The sequence below is a fragment of the Pagrus pagrus genome (assembly GCF_965226575.1).
Source record: "Pagrus pagrus genome assembly, chromosome: 2".
NCBI lineage: Eukaryota > Metazoa > Chordata > Actinopteri > Spariformes > Sparidae > Pagrus > Pagrus pagrus.
The window spans coordinates 34,149,931-34,169,577 of NC_140186.1; the positions used below are offsets into that span (position 1 = coordinate 34,149,931).

At 42.2% G+C, this 19,647-nt stretch overlaps 1 protein-coding gene across 1 annotated transcript; it reads right to left on the minus strand.

Moving 5' to 3' along the window:
* Nucleotides 1-55: 55 nt before the first annotated feature.
* Nucleotides 56-17,853, minus strand: kdm2aa (lysine (K)-specific demethylase 2Aa). Its single transcript, XM_084376221.1, has 26 exons — nt 17,101-17,853; nt 14,840-14,978; nt 14,606-14,684; nt 14,372-14,418; nt 11,993-12,171; nt 11,808-11,914; nt 11,559-11,652; nt 11,148-11,301; nt 10,883-10,998; nt 10,669-10,795; nt 10,313-10,557; nt 10,128-10,205; nt 9,600-9,727; nt 9,306-9,429; nt 9,099-9,227; nt 8,646-8,729; nt 8,085-8,342; nt 6,309-6,341; nt 6,041-6,146; nt 5,191-5,802; nt 4,909-5,074; nt 4,020-4,271; nt 3,758-3,921; nt 3,478-3,624; nt 1,151-1,369; nt 56-423 (listed from the first exon to the last, which is right to left on the minus strand). Exons 1-26 carry the CDS (start codon nt 17,134-17,136, stop codon nt 242-244), a joined length of 4,005 nt encoding a protein of 1,334 aa, XP_084232347.1. The 5' UTR covers nt 17,137-17,853; the 3' UTR covers nt 56-241.
* Between the last annotated feature and the right edge of the window lie 1,794 nt (nt 17,854-19,647).

A 19,647-nucleotide genomic window follows, 5' to 3' on the forward strand; every position in this document is an offset into this window, starting at 1 on the left:
AGGGGAAACTGCTAGCATGGCTCCATCATCAGTGAAAAAAAATCACACCTTCCCACAACTCCACAGAGGTCTTTATTTACATGTTGAATCAGAAGATATGACTTAAGGACCTGTGGAGCCGTTTGCTTTAGGGTCCAGTTTATTTAGCTTAATGTTTCTTCATATTTGGAAGAACAAGATACACAGGCTGAGCATATAGAAAAATACATTCCCCTCTCTAACAGCTATTTCAAGCTGTGTGTTAGTCTATGCGCTGGATGAGCTTCTCCTCCATCATACAGAAGAGGGCAACGTGGGACAGGTCAGAGATGAAGGCGTCACAGGCTCGTCTGCTGATGCTCTTACAGCCTCTGAGGTCCAACAGAGTCAGAGAGGAGAGACGCTTCAGGTAGGACAGACAGCCGTCAGTCAGCTCACTGCAACCTGGACAGACAGACAGACAGATATCAGGAACTGCTCTCATCCTGAATAAAACTCTGCTGTTATCTTGTTAAAGTACCCTGTGCTGGTGGCTGGCTGGTGTCTGTACTCCAAACTACAAAGATTATTTATTATAAAGGTAAAAGCAAAAGGTGAGCAATTTGTTAGTTCCAACAAATGAAACTGAATGAAGGGTTTCCTCTCAAGCAGAGTGCTTCATGTCAAGTTAATGTGGATAAAGTAGTTCATGAAAAATAAGGTAGTTTAAAGTCAGAAGAATGTACCGTTTACTTCATAGTTCATTGTCTGCTGTTGTGTAAATATAAGGACTGGATCAGAGTTGGTATCAGTAGATATCCAATATTAAAAAAGGTTCTCATCAACTGGAACTAATAACTAACCATATCAACAAAACCTTTTTTCTGACAGTTCATACTGAATAGGTTGCTTTGAGACATAATTTAAACATTTTTTTATAGAGCATAAAATAAAACGTGTGCTTGTTATTTTATAAAGTAAAATGACTGGTTTGATGAATCATCAATTAGTCGGTACTGACAGGAGATCATTCTAAGTTGCAGCTCTTTGTAATGATTTCGGAAAAAAGCCCAGGCGGGAGGTTAAAGCCTGTGCAAAGAAGCAGAAACTGTTTTAACCTCCAACAGAGAACCAGCAAGATGAAAGGCAATGTGATCCATCAGTGGGACCGTGATTTTGCTCTAATACCCACCTGCCAGTGTGAGTTCAGTGAGGTTGTTGCGGGTGTGGGTCCCAGCTGCTGCCAGCAGGGCGATGGACGAGTCTGTTATGTCTTTGCAGTGCGCCAGGTCAAGCCTCTCCAGCTGTGGCATGTGGCGCTGCAGTAGCCTTAGAGTGGACTCACTGACATCCAGGCCGGACAGACGCAGCGTCACCATGTTCCTCAGTCTGCTGCGAGACGACTCAGAACCTACAGGGAGAGACAGATGGCAGAAATGGTCACTTGAGCTGGAAAGGTCAATGCAGAGATTATGAGCTTCATTGTACCAGTGGGGCAGTGGCCAGCAGCACTTTGATACATGTTGAGATCAGAGAATATGTTATCACACCAGGGTATATGCAAGAATCATCAAGTTAAATGTAGTACCTTTTAAGACCTTGTCCATACATTTTAAGGCCTCATTGCCACTTCGAGTTCTAACCGGTTACTTCAGTGACACACTTCAACTTACATTTACTATATATGTTGATTGTAAGATAGCACAGTCGTAACAGTCTTAGTTTCATTACATTATTCAACAAAATTCAAATAGGCGGTGTGGAAACAAAGCATAAGAGAATGAACTGAGAGACTAACCCAATGCAAGGTTTATTAGAACAAAAACATTAGAAAACATTATTTGACCAATAAATGAAACAATGACAAAACTAAAATGAAATATTTTAAACTCTGGTGAGCTTCAGGAGGGTCATGTAATGTAGGAACTCCCTCACAAATACCCAGTGGTGGAAGAAGTATTAAAATCTTTTACTCAAGTCAAAGCAGCAATACAACAATGTAAAAGTCCTGCATTACCTGCTAAAAGTATCAAAAGTAAAACTTGTTCTGTAGAAAATTGGCCCTGTGACTGATATATTATTTGATCATTTATCATTTGATTATCATAATTGCATCAATTCTGTTGTAGCTGTAATTACTTCATATACTATGAGGTAGTTCCATCCAGTGGTTCCCAACCTCGGGGTCGGGCCCCTCCTAATGTTCACAAGATAAATCTGAGGGGTGCCGAGATTGTTAATGAGGTAGAAAACAAGAAAAAAGGTTCTGCCACACAAATTTTATTATTTTTCTGGAACTTCTCTAGTCTGATTTTGTCTTTTCTGTGAAAGTTGAGTTTTACCTCTAAGAGCCTCAGATATCTATTTAAATTAAACCATATGAGGAGTTAAGAGGGGAAATGTCTGGTAACTGTTACTGGATGAATACAAACTTTTACTGTAGCTCAACAACTCCTTTATTGACGAACATCGCCAGTCACACAACCTCTGGTTCCTTCACAATTAAAGTTCCCACTTACTTCCAATACACAATTAAAGGTATCTTTTCCATACAGGCTGATATTTGGCTAACAGAATATATTAGAACAGTACAACAGTATACTGTAAGCTAACAGTAACAACTCATAGTCACACAATGATTAAATTCAGGCAAACTTGACCTACTGGGATAAATAAACACTGAAAACAAGCTATACAATTTAATACCTTGTAAAACCTTGTAAGACTTTAATACTTTTTAAGGGCCTTCATTTTTGCAAAATAGATTTTTTAACTTATAATACTTTTTTTTAAAGACCCCACATACACCCTGCACACATTATAGGTTGACATGATCGAGGCTGTGACAATCGTGGCCAGTAACAGTCACTACTTTTATCCTCTTTACATACATGATTCTGCCTGTCATGATGCACCAACAGTTTAGGATTCCTGTGCAGAGTTTTCCCTCAGAGGAAACGTATTGTTGTTGGTCATGTTGATGAGCCTTCTGTCGTCATGTTCTCCATTCCTAATAGTGCTCGGTTTGATTTGTAATCACATGATTCATACGATAAGCAACTGAAGTTAAACACCATAGTGTCACACTTTGGCCAGGCGTTACCATGGTTACCCAGTATTTTGGACTGCCAGGTGGTGACTGGCAGGAACAGACCATCATAAGTTCGTAAGTTATTATCAGAGAGAGAAGTCTTATTTGATTTTACAGCAGCAGTAGTTTGATGTGCGTAGTGGTGATTTTACAAGAGTATGCTGCAACTTGCAAAGAATTTAACCAGTGGGTGTGTGCAGACGGAACAGATACCTGCCTTCTTCAGGTGGCTGGAGAGAGTCAGCAGAGTAAAGAAAAGGCTTTCAGTGTAAACTAATAACTGTCTCAGATCAGACAGCTGTAAGAATCACTCATTAATGTCAGAATCAGAATAAAACTGTGTTTCTTGCATGAACACATGTCGGCTGGTAGAATTAAAGTGGAAAGACATCAGTAAAAGGGTTTGTGTGATGTCTGCTGCTACTGACCAGGTGGGCTGATGATCTCTTTGATCTGGGCGTCTTTAAGGCCTTCACACCAGCGCAGATCCAGCAGCCGCAGGCAGGGCAGAGTGGGAGAGACCAGGGCTGACAGACAGGACCAGGACAGACCAGTCACCCTCAATTCCCTGAGACCTGGAGACACACAGTAAGACAGAGACAGGAGGTGTAACCGGACATGTAGGGACAGGGAGATGAGTGTGTGTGTGTGTGTGTGTGTGTGTGTGTGTGTGTGTGTGTGTGTGTGTGTGTGTGTGTGTGTGTGTACCTGGGAGCCTGGTGAGCATACAGTTGAGTTGTCTCTTGGCCAGAGGAGTCCAGGACAGATCCAGAGAGGTGGGCTGGCGTTTGATGATGCCTGCCAGCGCTTGGTTAGTGAGCGGACTGCAACGACTCACGTCCACATGGCTCCACAGACGCTTGTCACAGCTCCTGCACAGGACAGTGACACATGATTGTCAGAGCTCTGCTTCCTGCTCGCATACTGTATGTTGGAGTGTTTTGTTTGTAGAATAAAGTGTGAGACATACCACTTGTACCATGCCTTACAGACGGTCATGCAGGCCAGCAGCTCGGCTCTGTTCAAGTATGTGAACACAGACACCCAGACCTCCTTCTCTCCTCCTCTCTCATTGCCTACATCCTTAAAAGACGGCAGAGACAGCAGAGACGGAGGAGACAGGGAGAAGGGTGCAGAAGGAGCAGCAGCTTCCTCTTCCTCTGAGGAAGATGCAGAGCGATCTCTAGTGCCTCTGTCGCCATGGTTACCCCGCAGACGTGGCCTAAAATATAAAAAATATCAAAAGGTGTTTGGGTTAATGAGGTCACATGCATACATACATACATACATACATACATACATACTCACATTTTAAATAATTATTTCCCAACTGTAAAAAGTCAAGGTGACAGCGCATGGTACTAGATGTTCAGTACACTTTCTTATGAAGGAAAGGGCAGAGCATTTATAGGACAGGAATTTACAGAAAGCTTTTGGGAGAGTCATTCCGGCAGCTGGGAATGAGCAGAGATGCGGTCTCTAACTCAAACAAATCTTTGGCATATTCAAGTTTGTTATTCATCAGGTGACATACTGATATATGATTAGTCAGTGATATTTGTAAATTTGTTGTACTTTAAACTGGAGTTATAGTGACGTATTTCCTTAAGCTTACTTATGTGACTGTGATCACAAAAACACAAAAGTGGACATACTGAACCCATCCTTTCTGTGCAGTGTTAAGTGAAAACATCCTCTATTGTGGCTGGTCTGTTTGTTGGCAGTTTTGGTCTCAATCAGACTGACTGGTCATGTTTTGTCTAAATAATCCAAAGTCTCTCAGCTCACACTGGGCCATAACATTTGACATCATGAGTAGCACTGTACTAAAGTGAAGTGGATCATGTGTGTAGCTCTACCTGCCAGGTCCTCTCGGGGTCATACTGTCAGCTGTAGTGTCAGCACTCTTGAGACGTGATGGTTTGGACAGGGCTGTCTTTCTCTGGATGAAGCCCTGCTGCCCACCAGCACCCACTGCAGCCGTCCTCGGACCCATCGCTGCTTCTAGCTTTGGAACTATGGAGCCTGAATAGTGACGACATGTCGATCAGAATTTAGCTCATTCATTTCGACTGTACAGTGAATATATCCTTTACTTTTTAAAGTGATTACAGTGTAACTGTTGGCATCTGAAGTCTTACCAGATTGTCTCTTGGCCTTGTGGGGGCGCTGTAGTGTGACAGTCAGATAGGAGCCACTCAGCAGGTCATCACTCAGATCAGACACCAGGAGGACTGGGGGTTCTGGGTCTGAATCCCAGTGCCCTTCCTCCTCCTCCACTTCCTCATCCTCCTCGTCATCTTCCAGCGTGTCCATCTCCTCCTCTTCAGGGTCAAACTCCTGCCCCTCACTGTCCTCATCTTCATCTTCATCTTCATCGTCATCAGTCCTGCGCCTCCTCCTACGTTGACGATGCCGTCTGTCTTTGCCTCCCTCTTCACTGTCCTCCTCTTCTTCATCGTCGTCATCGTCGTCGTCGTCATCATCGTCTGACTCTTCGGACTCGTCTCCTCTTCGCTGCATCCTGGAGCCTCCCCGCAGCCTCACCCCTCGTCCCCTTCGTCCACTCTCCCTCATGCCCATCCCTCGCTTAAGCTTGAGGACAGAGGAGGAGCCAGGAGTCATGAGGCCTCCTCTGCTTCCTCTGTGGGCCGAGCCTCCTCTCAGCAGGCCTCTCCTGTTGGCACCAAACCCCCTCCTAGAAGAGTGGGCCCCCCCTCGCGCATGGAGCACCATCTTTCTTCTCTGAGAGGCTGAGGACATGAATGTGACAGACGATCAGGTCAGATTGAAGCGATCACAACCACAACTTAAGATATGTGGATGTCAAACTTCAAGTAGATTTCTTTTTTTTCTTTGGGAGAAACATTCTCTCATTCTGTGTCTTTGTGACTGAACAATAACTAAATAGCTGTCATTGGCTGGCAGTAAGCAGACAAACTGGAAAATGCAAACAAAATGCTTCAAGTTAATCTTTCAGCACAGACAAACCTTCATCATCATCATCACTGGCAGAGTCGTCTCCATCTCGGCTGTGTCTCTGACGTCGGTAAATCTTAGCCATTCGAGCATCCAGCAAGGAGGAAGATTTCCGCTTCTGGAAATACAGGGAAATAGGAAAGGGGGGAAAGAGAATGGGGGAGGGAGAGGATGGAGACATATGTAGATGCATAAAGGAAGTTATTGAACCTTAAATTAAAAGTGTATTCTGAAACAAAACCCAACATCTTTGAGTAGAGGCTCCACAATGAACACTCACCACTGGAAGGCCTTCACCTTTGTCTCCTTTCGACTGTGGGAGGAAGAGGAAAAATCAGAAACTCACTGCTAGAGTTCAAGAACACTTTCTTGTCAGTTCTTCTTTTGGCTTTGTGTTAATACAAGTTCTTGTGCACAATCAATATGTAATCCAAAAGGAAAAACACAAAAGGAGCAATATTTGCATTGCCAGAGAGGAGAAGCCTCTGTATACACTTCTCCATGGAAAGCCATGATAATACTTTTGGTTGTGTCTCATTGAAGGAAGAGGTTACCCAAAACTCAAGGCCTTGCTATCATCTACTCGCATCCATCAGTAAAGGTATAGTTGCAGCATTACTCATGGTAAGGTTTGTATAGAGCATCACAAAACAAGGTGAAGGGAGTGAACATAAAGTCATGTAGTGTATCTTCCTCATAGTGCATCATCATGAACCATGCACCAAACCAAAACAAGACAAGTGATAAGCTTATACAGAGCATCTTTGGTCTAACTTTTAGTTGAACATACATTTAACTGATAACCATAATAACTATACTGATGCTGTATATGAATTGAGTAGTTAAGTCTATATATTCTACACAGATTTAGTTCATTTCATTGCCAGCGCTCTTCAAACCTATATAAAGTAAAGTGTTCTGAATTACAGACACTTGGTCAACATTCATTTGCATATGATTAACATCAGAATCTGAACGCCATCATGAAAACTTGTCGTACATTTAAGTACTTTTTAAAGGAAATAACAAGATGGAGCCTGAAACAAAATAAGCTTTTTGACTCAGCAGTGTACAAAAGTTGTACATCTTGAACATGAAAATATTCGTTGTTGTTGAATTACATTAAACTAGGACATGTGAAACAAGCATTAGCGGTGAGTTCAATATTTGATTTGTGGAACATGGCTGTGGTCAGAGAAACAGCTTCCTTTATGTGTATTTCAATATTTAGGACTGACTCTGGCTCAACAGCTGTATCCGACGACCAGAAATCTTTCTACCCCTTTTCTCCACACACACCTTTTCCCTGTTAACAACTGAACAAACTTTCAGTCAGTTACTGCAGTGATGATGAAAAAAACAAACAATCAAAAAAAAAAAAAACATGAACAAGAGGCACAAACAGTGTCACAAAAGTGGTTCATCCAGGGATTCAAGTGTCAAGTTAAGTGTAGTGGGACAATATCAGCTTCTCTAACATCCTTTTTACCACTGAAGAAGGGGAGATCGTGTCCAGTTGTGCACTGATTATACATTTTTTAAAAGAGGTACTTAAATCCACGCATTTAAAATGAAACACAAAACTTTACAGCAAATAATGTATGCTGTGTTCACAGGCAATCAAAAAAAAACATATTTTTTTCTTAATTCAGCAAAAGTTCTGAGTGTGACCCAAACTGTGGTTTTGTCAAACAACAGCTTATTTTCTGAACTGTGTAAACCAGGCTATACACTGTCCATTAAAATGAGCCATGAAAAAAATAATTTAGAGAGTATGGAGAGGGGACAACTGGACAGAAACTAAGTGAGCTGTGAAGGCAGCTCCAAAATTAAAACAGCTGTCAGAGAGACAGTCGGAGAGAAGAGGCACTACTCTTGTAGGAACTGTGAAAACAGACCTCTTAGAAAAATATTCTCCATCACTGACCAGATGATTTAAATATTAAACTTTACAACAAGAGTTGTGTCTGTTCTCTTGAAAAGATGGAAAGGAAAAAAGGGGTGGGGTGCACGCAACAGACGGGTGGATGTACGCAGAATAGGCGGCACCTCTCACCAGTCTCGAGCTGATTGGCTGAGAAGGCAGAGGGGCCGCCACCAATAGAAGTGACGCTGAGGAGGAGGAGCAGCAAGGAAGAGGAGGAGGAGGAGGAGGAGGGAAGAAACCACAGCGGATCACCTCCCCGTCCTGCTGGGAGCCCAAAGGACCCCCTATGGTAGCAGAGGGCCCGGGGCCCAGCCTGAGGACCAGGGGGCCGTGGGGACGGATGTGCTGTTGGTGGCCTGCAGCCAACGATTCATCACTGCCTGATGACTGACGGAGTTAAATTAAATTCAAAGAAAACAGAAAAATAAAGAAACCAAAAAAACAAAACAAAAAATAAATAAATAATGAAAAACCACACAGGAGATACACATTACCCGTTAGCTTTAACACTGCAACCAAGTGTGTGGGTGTTTCTGTGCGAGAAGGCCGGGTTAATGAGTTCAAGAGAGAGCGTATGTGTTTGCATAGACACTCACAAGTGTGTGCAGTGTGCAGTGTATTCAATATAAGTACATACAAGAAGTAGGTGTGTGTGTTTGTGTGTGTGTGTGTGCATGCAAGCGTGTGTACCTCTGGGTCAGTGATCCCTTGGACACACTTTGGACATTCCCAACAGCTGGGAAGGTCTTTATTCACCAGTCCTTCACCCTGAACCTGCAGACCAATGGAGACTCTAGTATGGGTCAAAGAAAAGACTGGATCCTACATTTCCCATAATGAAAAGCCAATTGTGTCTTAGTTAGAAAGAGCCGAAGTGAAACAAAAACTTCAAGGTTGTGTAGTATTTTTTCTGTAGTTGTTTTGTTCTTTTATTGAAAGAGCTTTAGTTTTAGTGGAGCTGATTTGTCTTATCATTTCCCATGAACACTACTTTTTAGTTCCACTGTGGGAATTTGTGAAGGCACTGTGTAGAGCTATGTTACACTCAGGAATCAGACACTAAATGACAGACAGTAAATAAAGTGCACTGTATAGTAAACGGGGACTATTTTTGGACACGGCAAAAGTGTGTATGTGTATTACCGTGAGGCAGGCAGGGTGGACTATCTGTGCACAGTTGGAACATTCCATCAGAGTGAGGGAGGAGTCTCCACTTTCCTCCTGATTGGGCTCCTTGCAGATCTCACACACTGCAGACAGAGGAAGGCCCGGCTGGAGGGGACAGAGGGGGAGTTACAAAACAGACACATTCAACATATAGAATTAAAGAAATGAATAAGAGCTGCTTACAGAGAGACACTGTCGTAGCACACAGGTCTGCTTAAGCTTCCCTGGTCCTCCGAACTTCTTCATGTCTCTGCAGAAGTTACAGTCTCCACATTCTGGTCTCATACAGGCTTCACAGCGCTTACACCTACACAGAAGGAAAACATAACATTACACCGTTTATTTCAATAAAACAAAAATGGGGGAATATAATTGGTGTTGACTAACCTACAACCTAACAAAAACATCAACAACAAACTAAAACCTATCACAGATTTACAAAAACCCACGCATGCAAACAAACACACACGGTTTTACCTGACCCTGCGCCGTCTCAGCACAGACATGGAGGAGGCTGGTTTCTGTGGTCGTGGGATGATGGGAGTGGTGGCCAATTTAGGGCGAGGAGGAGGCGGTGGAGGTGGAGGAGGCTGGTACCACGAGGGCTGGTGGAATGGAGCAGAAGGTGAAGAAGAGACAATGGCTCAGAAGAAAACGGAATAGTAGAACATCCAATATTTGTTAGAAACACTGGGTCCAAATATAAAGTATATTGCATAAATTATGGAACTGCAAGCAGAAAAATGGTATTCTAACAGCAATAATGGTTGTGAAATGTATTTTTTCATATGGTATTTGCTGATTATACAGTATCGGCTGCTCCACATGAGCACATTCATTACTTTTACCTTTAAAAGGAAACAAAAAAAGTAAAGTTTGTTTTTTTCCCAGTCATCCAGGTCAAGGATTTCTTGAGCAAGTCCAGTTGCCTCTGACTTACCACTTCTGGACAAACCATTATCATCATTAATAATGTGCTGTGTGTCTCAAAGTGAAGATGCTTACTCTCTTTGGCCACCTGATGATGGGTTTTCCTGTGTAGGACAGTTTGGGATTGTCATTGGCGTGCTCCTTTAGTAGAGCCTGCAGAAGAGACAGGAGTGGTGGGAGAGAGCAGCGGAATGGACAAACACTGTTAACAGGACAGCATTATGTATGAAGAAGACAAAAGACAGACACACAAGTCATACCTTGATGTGTGTGATGAGGGCCGGGGCATTGTGTATCCCTGCTGGGACACACTTCTTGTTGGAGGGCAGAGCCTCCAGTTTACCCAGCAGGTTCCAAATTCCCTCCAGCTCAAGGGGAGTCAGATGAACTTTAACTGCAGGCTTGTCAGCCTGCTGCTCTGAAGCCTCTTCATCACTGCCATGAGACTCCTCCTCCTCCTTCACCTGCTCACTGGCTGCTTCAGCGCCAGGCGGCTTCTTCAGACCTGGCAGAAAGAATGAGTCGTACCTTCCATTTACAACCAATCTACAACAATAAAAGAAAGATCATGAAAAAGTTCTCTTCATACATCTACTGCCTACATCTGGGTTCATACCGATGCCCAGGGAGTGTTTCTGAAATTCTGGTGTTAGGTAGGAGGTCTTGGTCAGGCTGAAGACGTAACGCTCCAACACGTACCAGCACATCTCGTAATAGAAGGGGTAACGAAATTTTACTGGAACCTGCAGGGAAGGCAAAAAAGTCACGTTACCGTTACAAGATCCAACACTTGCTGTCTTACACAGCTTAGAGAGCGTGTTTGCACCTACCCGCGTTCTGTCCTCTATATTACAAATGTTAAGTTGCATTGGGATGTTGAAGCTGTGCAGGAAGTTCCCTCCAAACACCATAGAGTCCACCGGGGTGTAGACGGCATGAATCCAACCTGAGTGTAACACACACAGACACACACACAGACACACACACAGACACACAGACACACACACACACACACACACACACACACACTAATCATGTTTTTCTGTCACATCAATGATATCCTTCATCTTACAGTGAGAGAAATGAAATGTATACCTGAGGGTATGATGAAGGTGCAGCCCTGCTTCAGTTCGATCCTCTGGCAGTCAGATGCTCGGTCTCCGAGGAAAATGTCTCCCTGTTTCCCCGACAGCACCCAGTTCTCATACAGCTCCAGGTTCTGAGGGGTGGGAGGGATCAGCCAGAACACCTGAAAACACACAACTGCAAATTCAAAAAACATAATGACACCTTCTAGTTGTTTACAGAGAAGAACAGAAATCATTTAAAGTGCCCCTCATCTTCTGGACTGTGCATGTTTTAATTATTTTTTATTTCTGCAACATAAAATAGCATTCATGTATTTGGCTCAAAATCCACTCTTTAAATACCCCTGAATCAAAAGCTATGAGACTATAACAGATGAGACAATGTTTCCCAAACAGACTGAACCACTTCTCGCCCCACCTTGCTTCCTCTCAATATGTGGTACCACACTGAGGTCCCTCCAAAGTCAATGTGAAAGTCTGTGTAGCAGCCCTCGACACTCATCAGACAGTATCTGCAGAGTCACACCAACATCAGCAACAGTTATTTTAAAATGTCAGGTCAATTCAATCCAGGAATTAGAGGAAGACAATTACATGGAATACTGAAGTCATTTTTCCCACCACATCCTCTACAAATTTTACTCCAGAGAAAACAGGGAGAACTTACTTCTGAACTTTAGGGTACTGCATGTCATTGATGGAGTTGGTGGAATCTCTCTGTCTCTCTTTCAGGTGACGAGGCCACATGTTGTCCACCCAGTCTATTAGATCTACCTACACAGAGAGAAGCTACATTTACTGTTTCTCTGATAATACAAACAAACATGAAGTCTTCATGGAGTGTAAACGTACTGTGGTAGGTCTCTTGACCAGGTTCTCCAGCTTGGTGTGGCTGAACTCCAGGCTGATGACATTGTAGAGCTTCTCTCTCTGAGACGGAGGGGTTTCGTAGTAACGTGTCCACTGAGCCATGGACATCTCTGTCCCTTTCTGAGTGCTAACGTCCATCACATCTATCATACGTCTGCTACCTGAAAAAGGGTTTGTTGGCAATGATTAGTCACAGCATGCCAAATAAATCTTGTCAAAACAGCATTGGGACACAGTTTTCCATCTATTCTCTTCCGCCGCTGATCTGATTGCTTTACGGTGGCAACAGGCTAAGCAGGGTATTCCAGACATCCCGTTCCCCAGCAATGCTTTCCAGCTCCTCCTGGGGAACCCCGAGACAGTCCCAGTCCAGATGAGATATGTAGTCCCCTCCAGTGAGTTCTGGGTCTTCCCCAGGGCCCCCTTCACTTGGACAGGCCCTGCAAACCTCCACAGGGAGTTGCCCAGGAGTCATCCTGATCAATTGCCCAAACCACCTTAGCTGGCTCCTTTAGACACAATAGAGCAGGAGCTCTACTCCGAGCTCCCTCTGGGTGTCTCGGCTCCTCACCCTATCTCTAATGGCCCTGATACACCAGGCCGACAGTCTGCCATCAGCCAATGTCATGGCCGTCTGTGTTACAGTTTGCACAAGTCAGCCTGTGTCGGCGGCTTTTTGGCCGATTGAGCATGCTGAATCGGAGGGGGAGCGAGTCAGTATCCCTTTTCACACAGAGTCACCGCATTATCGCCACAGCGGAAGTTTGCCAATTCTCCACCGTTGTTTGTTCACACAGAGCCAAGCAGCTCCGGCGTAAAGACGAACCAGTGTGTCAGTTCATACAGAAAGCTGGCGCTGCTGATCCAAAAGAGGCGTGACGGTACACGTCATGATGATGTGAACAAGCGAACATGTTTCACCTGGTGTCCTCCTGTTAATCTAAACATGTACCCACTGACTGTTTATAATCATATGGATGCTGTTATAATGTGTTGTGATTGAGATCCTGACCCACCAAACATCCTGGAAAGTGACAAAGTTATGTTTTTCGCTCTAAATTACATAATTACATAATCGCCATCAGTAAACAGGACGCTCTCTGACTCTCTCACTCGCGGGGAGGGAGGCTGTTTTCTGGGGGAAAGTTCACTGAAGTCTCGGTCGGGAGGGCTGACCGTCACCATGAGACAGTAACTACAGCAACACAATAGTGGAAGGAGACAAACACATGGTGAGTTAAAGTTTTCTGCCGGGGACAGACGCTGTTTTTCGGGCAGAAATGTGACGAAGAGTCGGTAGGACAGACAGGAGGACAGACACTTCTCCACGTATAACTGCTGTATTTTTTTCCTCACATAAGTTGCCACAGACACTACCAGTTACTATGATACTGTTGTTTGGCCCTGTAACGTTGCTTTGTGGGACATTTCTCTTTATTTTGTTGAGTGGAGGATCTGTTTAGTTATCAGACTGTCAGACCGACACGCCCCCGCTCCGCACCGCCAGCTTATCCATTCACACAGGTTCTGTTCACCAATACTGCGCCTCTGATGCTACCTCTGATGCTACCTCTGATGCTACCTCTGATGCTACCTCCGATGCTACCTCCAACGCTACCTCCGATGCTACATCCTGAGGCGCAGCCAACTTTCACCCTTCACTGCATCTGAAACTTTCACACGGAGGAGGATGGGGAGAATTGGCGCAGGATCCCCGCACTCAAAGGGCAGTGTGAATGGGGCTACTGAGACTACTCTCTCTCATTGGCTGTCCACTAAGCAAACAGATGGAGTGCTGACACTCCATCAACTCATTAAAAGCTTTCATTTGATGTTAGACCAAAATTGTACATGTAAAATTAAAAAAGGACATTAAATAGAAAACACAATTTGAACTGTCCTAAATCAAACAGTGTACATGGGTCCATTCCCAAAGGAAATAAACAATTAACCTCACTTTTAAGTAGAGGAAATATGTTAATTAAGTAATTAGATGATTGACAGTAAACTGAACATAGGCAGTTTTGATGATCAATTTATCCTGAAGTAATTTATCAACTTAAAACATAAAACACAAGTATTACTGTAACTGAGTACTTTATGGTTTTAGATGTATTGACTGCAAGTCAAACAAAAAAGTAATTGTAATATTTTTTTAAATATTTTATTGACCAAATTATTTCTCAAGAAATTATTCTCAGTATTATTTAAAATTGAAGACCATTCGTTAGTCTATCTGCTCCCATAAAAACCTTATTCGAGACATTTTGACAGGACAGACAGCTGCTGTCAGTACTAAATCAAGACTTGCAGTAGCATCTAATTCAATAAAGGAAGGAAACGTGATGTCTGAAGACTTACCAACAAACATCTTGACGTCATTGACGCTGAAATCAGGATCGGGCATCCTACAGAACAAGAGGTGACATATTACAAGTTTCATCTTGTTTGTTCGCTTTAAACATCAGCTCATGCAAGTGATTTCCCCCCACATGAAGAAAAAAAGAACAAGCAAATTCACAAAAAGCTTATAATTAAATAGTAGTAGTGTGTAGCTGCTGTGCAGATGAGAAGCAAAAAAAAGAAGATGCCTACTTGAGTCCCAGTCCATCAGGCTTTTCAAGGATGATGGGGTCCCTCAGGCCACATCTCTGGATGTACTCATATGTCAAGTCTAAAAAATACAAAAAACATTGCCAACAAAAAGTGACGTTTCATTTATCAAAATGTATGATTCCTGGCTGAAAATGGTTGTTGTGATAGAAATGACACTGCAGAAAACCAGATATGTCTGCCATGTTGATCCGAGAAATGACTGTGCTTGCCTACCTTTTCCCTCCATGCGTATGACTCGGTCAGAGCTGAACCTCTGACTGCTAACTTTCTCCTCCAGGTCAAACATTCTCCGCCCATCAATCTCCTCATCTGAGATGCCGTCATCATGGTAACGGCGCCGTGTGCCGGCCCGCTAGGGAGAATTTGAAAGAGTGGATGGGTAAGGCATGGAAAAGACATATGACAGAGAAAGGACAAACGATCTAAGGATGAGACAATCAAACTGGGACCAGAACCAAATCTGTCAATTATTCCTACTAGTATTCCCAAAACAACTGATGTGTCTACAAACTACAGTCTGTAAAACACATAGATTGAAGGCCGATTTTACACTAAACTGGACATTCCGTTTAACCAGGAATACTCTAAAACATTTAGACAGTGTATATTTCTAAATACCACTGTATACTTAATAACAACAACCGTAGATTAAAATGTCACAAAGTATATTAATTCTTTTTCATCATAAAGTGTGCTTTCCTTCAAATCTTAACATTCCTGATGGATGGTCAAAGAATACTGCTTCAGTGGGCCCCAGGTCATGGCAGGTGATGCAGGGATAATCCCAGGCAGAGCCCCCAACCCCCTGTGCTCCATAATCTCTGCCACCTCTTTAGTTGCATCGGCACTCAACCATGCAATAAGCTTAGCTTAATACCGTGTTTTCTTATTACACTGCTGTCACATTCGCCCACGTGTACTTCAGCGCCAGCTTGCCAGTCAGTGTGGATTTCAACTGTCATAATGCATTAAGATATCAGCTCTCACCCATGCAGATTTCAAACTATCAAGATTTCATAATGCCAAACACTGAGTGTCTAAGGGAACGACAAAAAATAAATAAATTACCCCCCCATTACACCCGTGGAGCGGCGGCCAGTCTGTAATGACGGTCTGAAGTGGTGCACTAATAATCGAAATTAAAGTGCAGGATTTGATAAAACATTATTCAAATCAAATCATTTTTATTTATATAGCCCAAAATCAAATTTACAATCTGTAGAGTGAGCGACATCCTTTGTCCTTATACCCTTGATTTGAGTGATGAAAAACTAGCCATATTGAGAAAAAAAAAAAAAATTAACATGGGAAAAATGATTCACACTGTACAATGTATTAGCCTGTATTAGCAATTAAACCTCTGAAAGCTTGTATTTAATTTATGACTTTGAGATCACATAGAACTAATTTAATAGCTGTTTCCTCCACTTGCAATCACACACTGATAAGGGAAATATATTTAGTCTGAACTAGGGGTGTCGCAATATCGCGATATTCACAATAACCGTAACATTGTGGTAATAAAACACATAATCCATCCATTCAATCCAATTTGGATAATCTAGTTGTTGGGCCTTGTGCGTCTTTTGTGTACGAGTTCATCTGGTTGTCTTTTCACTAGTAATTGAGTTGATGGTAATTATTCTTTTTGTACACTTTGTTTTTTTAATTTACAGTTATGTTTACAAACTCTCCACCTTCCTATAAAAAAGAGACAAACCACACAGAAAACAAAGCTAAAGAGTTACACTTGGACACAGGACAATTAACAGTTATCAAAGAAACTTCTGTCTCCTCTCAGGTAGAGAAACTATAGTATGGTTACACTGTAGCAAAACTTCTTTTTTTTTTACATTTCTGTACTTCAATTTCTTGTCATTCATGAGCCATATGTTACATGCTGATACTGAAATGACTGCAATGTGCTACTATTTAAACATATATCTGCCTGGCCAATTTAGGCATTAGAAATATCATGAACACATCACACTTTCCTACCCATCTCTTTCTCTAGGGCCATCATATAGCAATTGATAGAATCACATTTTACACTTAGTGGTTCACTTCCAACTCCATCTGAACAGCATCAATAAATAATAATAATAATAATAATAATAATAATAATAATAATAATAATATCTCCATCTTAATTTCACTCTCTTTAACAGACATGGTGTGTACACATGGGTCTTTGTCCCTTTGGGTAAATGCAGGACAGCATGTAAATAAAAATGAAAGCTGTGTACAATACTGTATTGTATGAAACCACAGATACTCAGCCAGGGGCTTAACTTTGTGCGATTTAGCATTTAAACCAATGGAAAACGTCCATTTTTTGTATATGACATGGCATTAGCTGGTGAATTAACACCTTTCGACCGTGTTGATTATGAGAATATATGGACCAATAACATATATAGAACTTTACACCAAGAGAAAATGTGAAAGTATGGCCAAACTCTCTTTAAACTTACCAGCCTTTTGCTGTACCGTGGCTTCGAGTCATCCATTATCACTGGAAAACCAGGCTTTGTCTAACTAAATGCAGATATATAACGACGGAGAGTTATTACCGTGGACCCATCAGACAAACATTTTCAGCAGTACCGTGGCGCCACTTGGCTCCATCGGATAGTAAACAAGCGGCTGAAAGGCGTGTGTTCACAACGGTAGCATGCTGGTCAGTTCACCTAGCTTGAGTTCCCACAGAAAAAGTTAGGCTACCACCTTACGAGTGTCTAGGCAAAGGGGACTGAGAGGAGTATATTCTTTCTGGAGTGTTCATCCAACGTTAATATTAATAGTTTCTTGTTTAACGATTCCTAAACGTTACACTCACTGACTTCATATTGGGTTTGGTGAACTACCGTCGGCTGGATATGGGGAGCTTAATGTGCAGCCCCAATGATTTAAAGAGGGAAACTGCAGCTTCTTACTGACGTTACACTAAATACAACTGAAAACGTATTAAAAAAATTATATCATGATCATGAAATCAAGCCTACATGAATACTCGAGCTTTGTTCCTTGCCTTCACCATTCCAAGTCGTGTCCAGCTAATGTCACCTTTTTGGAAGGCGCCTTACTTACATCGATAGAAAACTCATCAGTCTTATTAAAATAAGAACATTTAAATATTTCTGATACACTGCAAGATAAGGGCGTATATGGTTACTGTAGTTATTACTAGTATGGTTTCAAGTTAATGCGGTCTCCGAACAGCCGCCATTTTCCATCCCATCACAAAACAACACAATGTCACGCCCACAAACGTACACTGAACCAATCGCAGACGTGCCGGCGAGGCATTCATTGGACTACAGCAGTGTCATTCACATTGAACGATTTTTAAACTGTGATTGGACAAGAAGAACCAATAGACACATATAGCAGCGGGCAAGCCACCAATAACAGCGCGATCAAAAAACGAGCTTATACCTCATTGGTCAATATTTTCCAATAACGTTAATCAGTGGACAAACACACAGTCAGTCAAGAGAAGAGGCCAATCACACGATTGTACAACGCGCTAACCACCGTCCCATTCCCAATATAGCTAGTCATCACTCATAGATAACAAGAATTAGCTAAAAAAAATAATACGTTTTAAAATGCTTACCCCCATATTTACACAGGCCCGTCCACTTACACACGCCTTCAGTAATCCGAGATGTGTGACGTATTCTCTGTCGTGTGTTTTCAATCCAAACGGCTCGCAGCGGAGGGACACGTTTTGTAGCCTTCACCTTAACAAGGAAGTGCTTGCAGGTCCATAAATGGAAGTGCACTGTGACCAAACTACTGTCGATTGGCTGGAAGATGTTGCAGAGCTCTTGTGATTGGTAGCCGTGACTTGTCTGTCAAACGCGTACAGCTAGAATACGGCGAGCGAGAGGAAGATGCCAAACTGTGACGCGCACTACAAATGAAACATAATGTAACTAATGACTTAAAGGCAAAATAAATAACAGTTTCATTTTATTTTCGTCAAGAGGGGACATAACTACAAAAGACGTCGTTTTTCACAACAGAATAATTTCTCTTATAAATCGCTACAACGTATCAGGCCTTAAATAATGTAAGCAGGGAAGGAAGGATACACAAAATCACATTAAGTTACATGTGTCACACAAGCTATGAAGGTGTACAGAATGGCGAGTGCTGATTGAACCATGGTTGACCAGTCATTTCCAGCTTCCCCCTTTGAGCCTCACTTCAGACTCAGGAATTCTTATTTTAAAAAGTAAGAAATCCTAATAATAAGATTATTATGATGTTCTAGTTTACATTTAGCCTTCTGGAAACATGACTAAGAAAGTGGGCTACACCTATCCTCATGTGGATGGGCACAATAGATGACCCAGCATTCAAGTCAAAAACTAGTAAATGAATAACCCAGGTTAGAAGTAGACAGTGTCTGTCATGTTATCTTGTAGTTGGGACATTTTATCTTTTTCAGCAAGTAGAGATAGTATAAGCAGTAGTCTGCAGTTGATTTTTTTTATTCAAAACTTGTTTAAAATGCGTATGGCAGATGCTTCTGCTGTAGCTTGACACTAACATGAATATGAGAAAACGCTGCTGCTTGTATTGCTCCCAAAAATAATTATGTACAATATTTCATAAACCAATTATTCGTGGGGAAGAGTAAAATGTGACGAAAAACGTAAAATGTGTAGAAACATGTTCAATATTGATCTGATCTATGCATGAGCCAGTGACCATTTTTAATGTCAAGAAGGCTGAAATTGCAAAAGATAAAATCCAAATATGCATTAAGAGAAGGCTGACACTACTAAGAGTGGGCTGCAGTGCCACTGTCATTGTGGATCTAGAGCAAAGAGGAAAGATGCGAATGTCAAAATCAACCAGAGTAAAACCAACATGAACAAGCTCTTTAAAAATACAGCTGTGGTCCTTTAAAAAAGAAGGGGGGAACACACATACACATATTAAAAACGAAAGCATTCTTAATAATAAATACACAAACAACAAAGACCTAAAGCAGTAAAACACCCCCA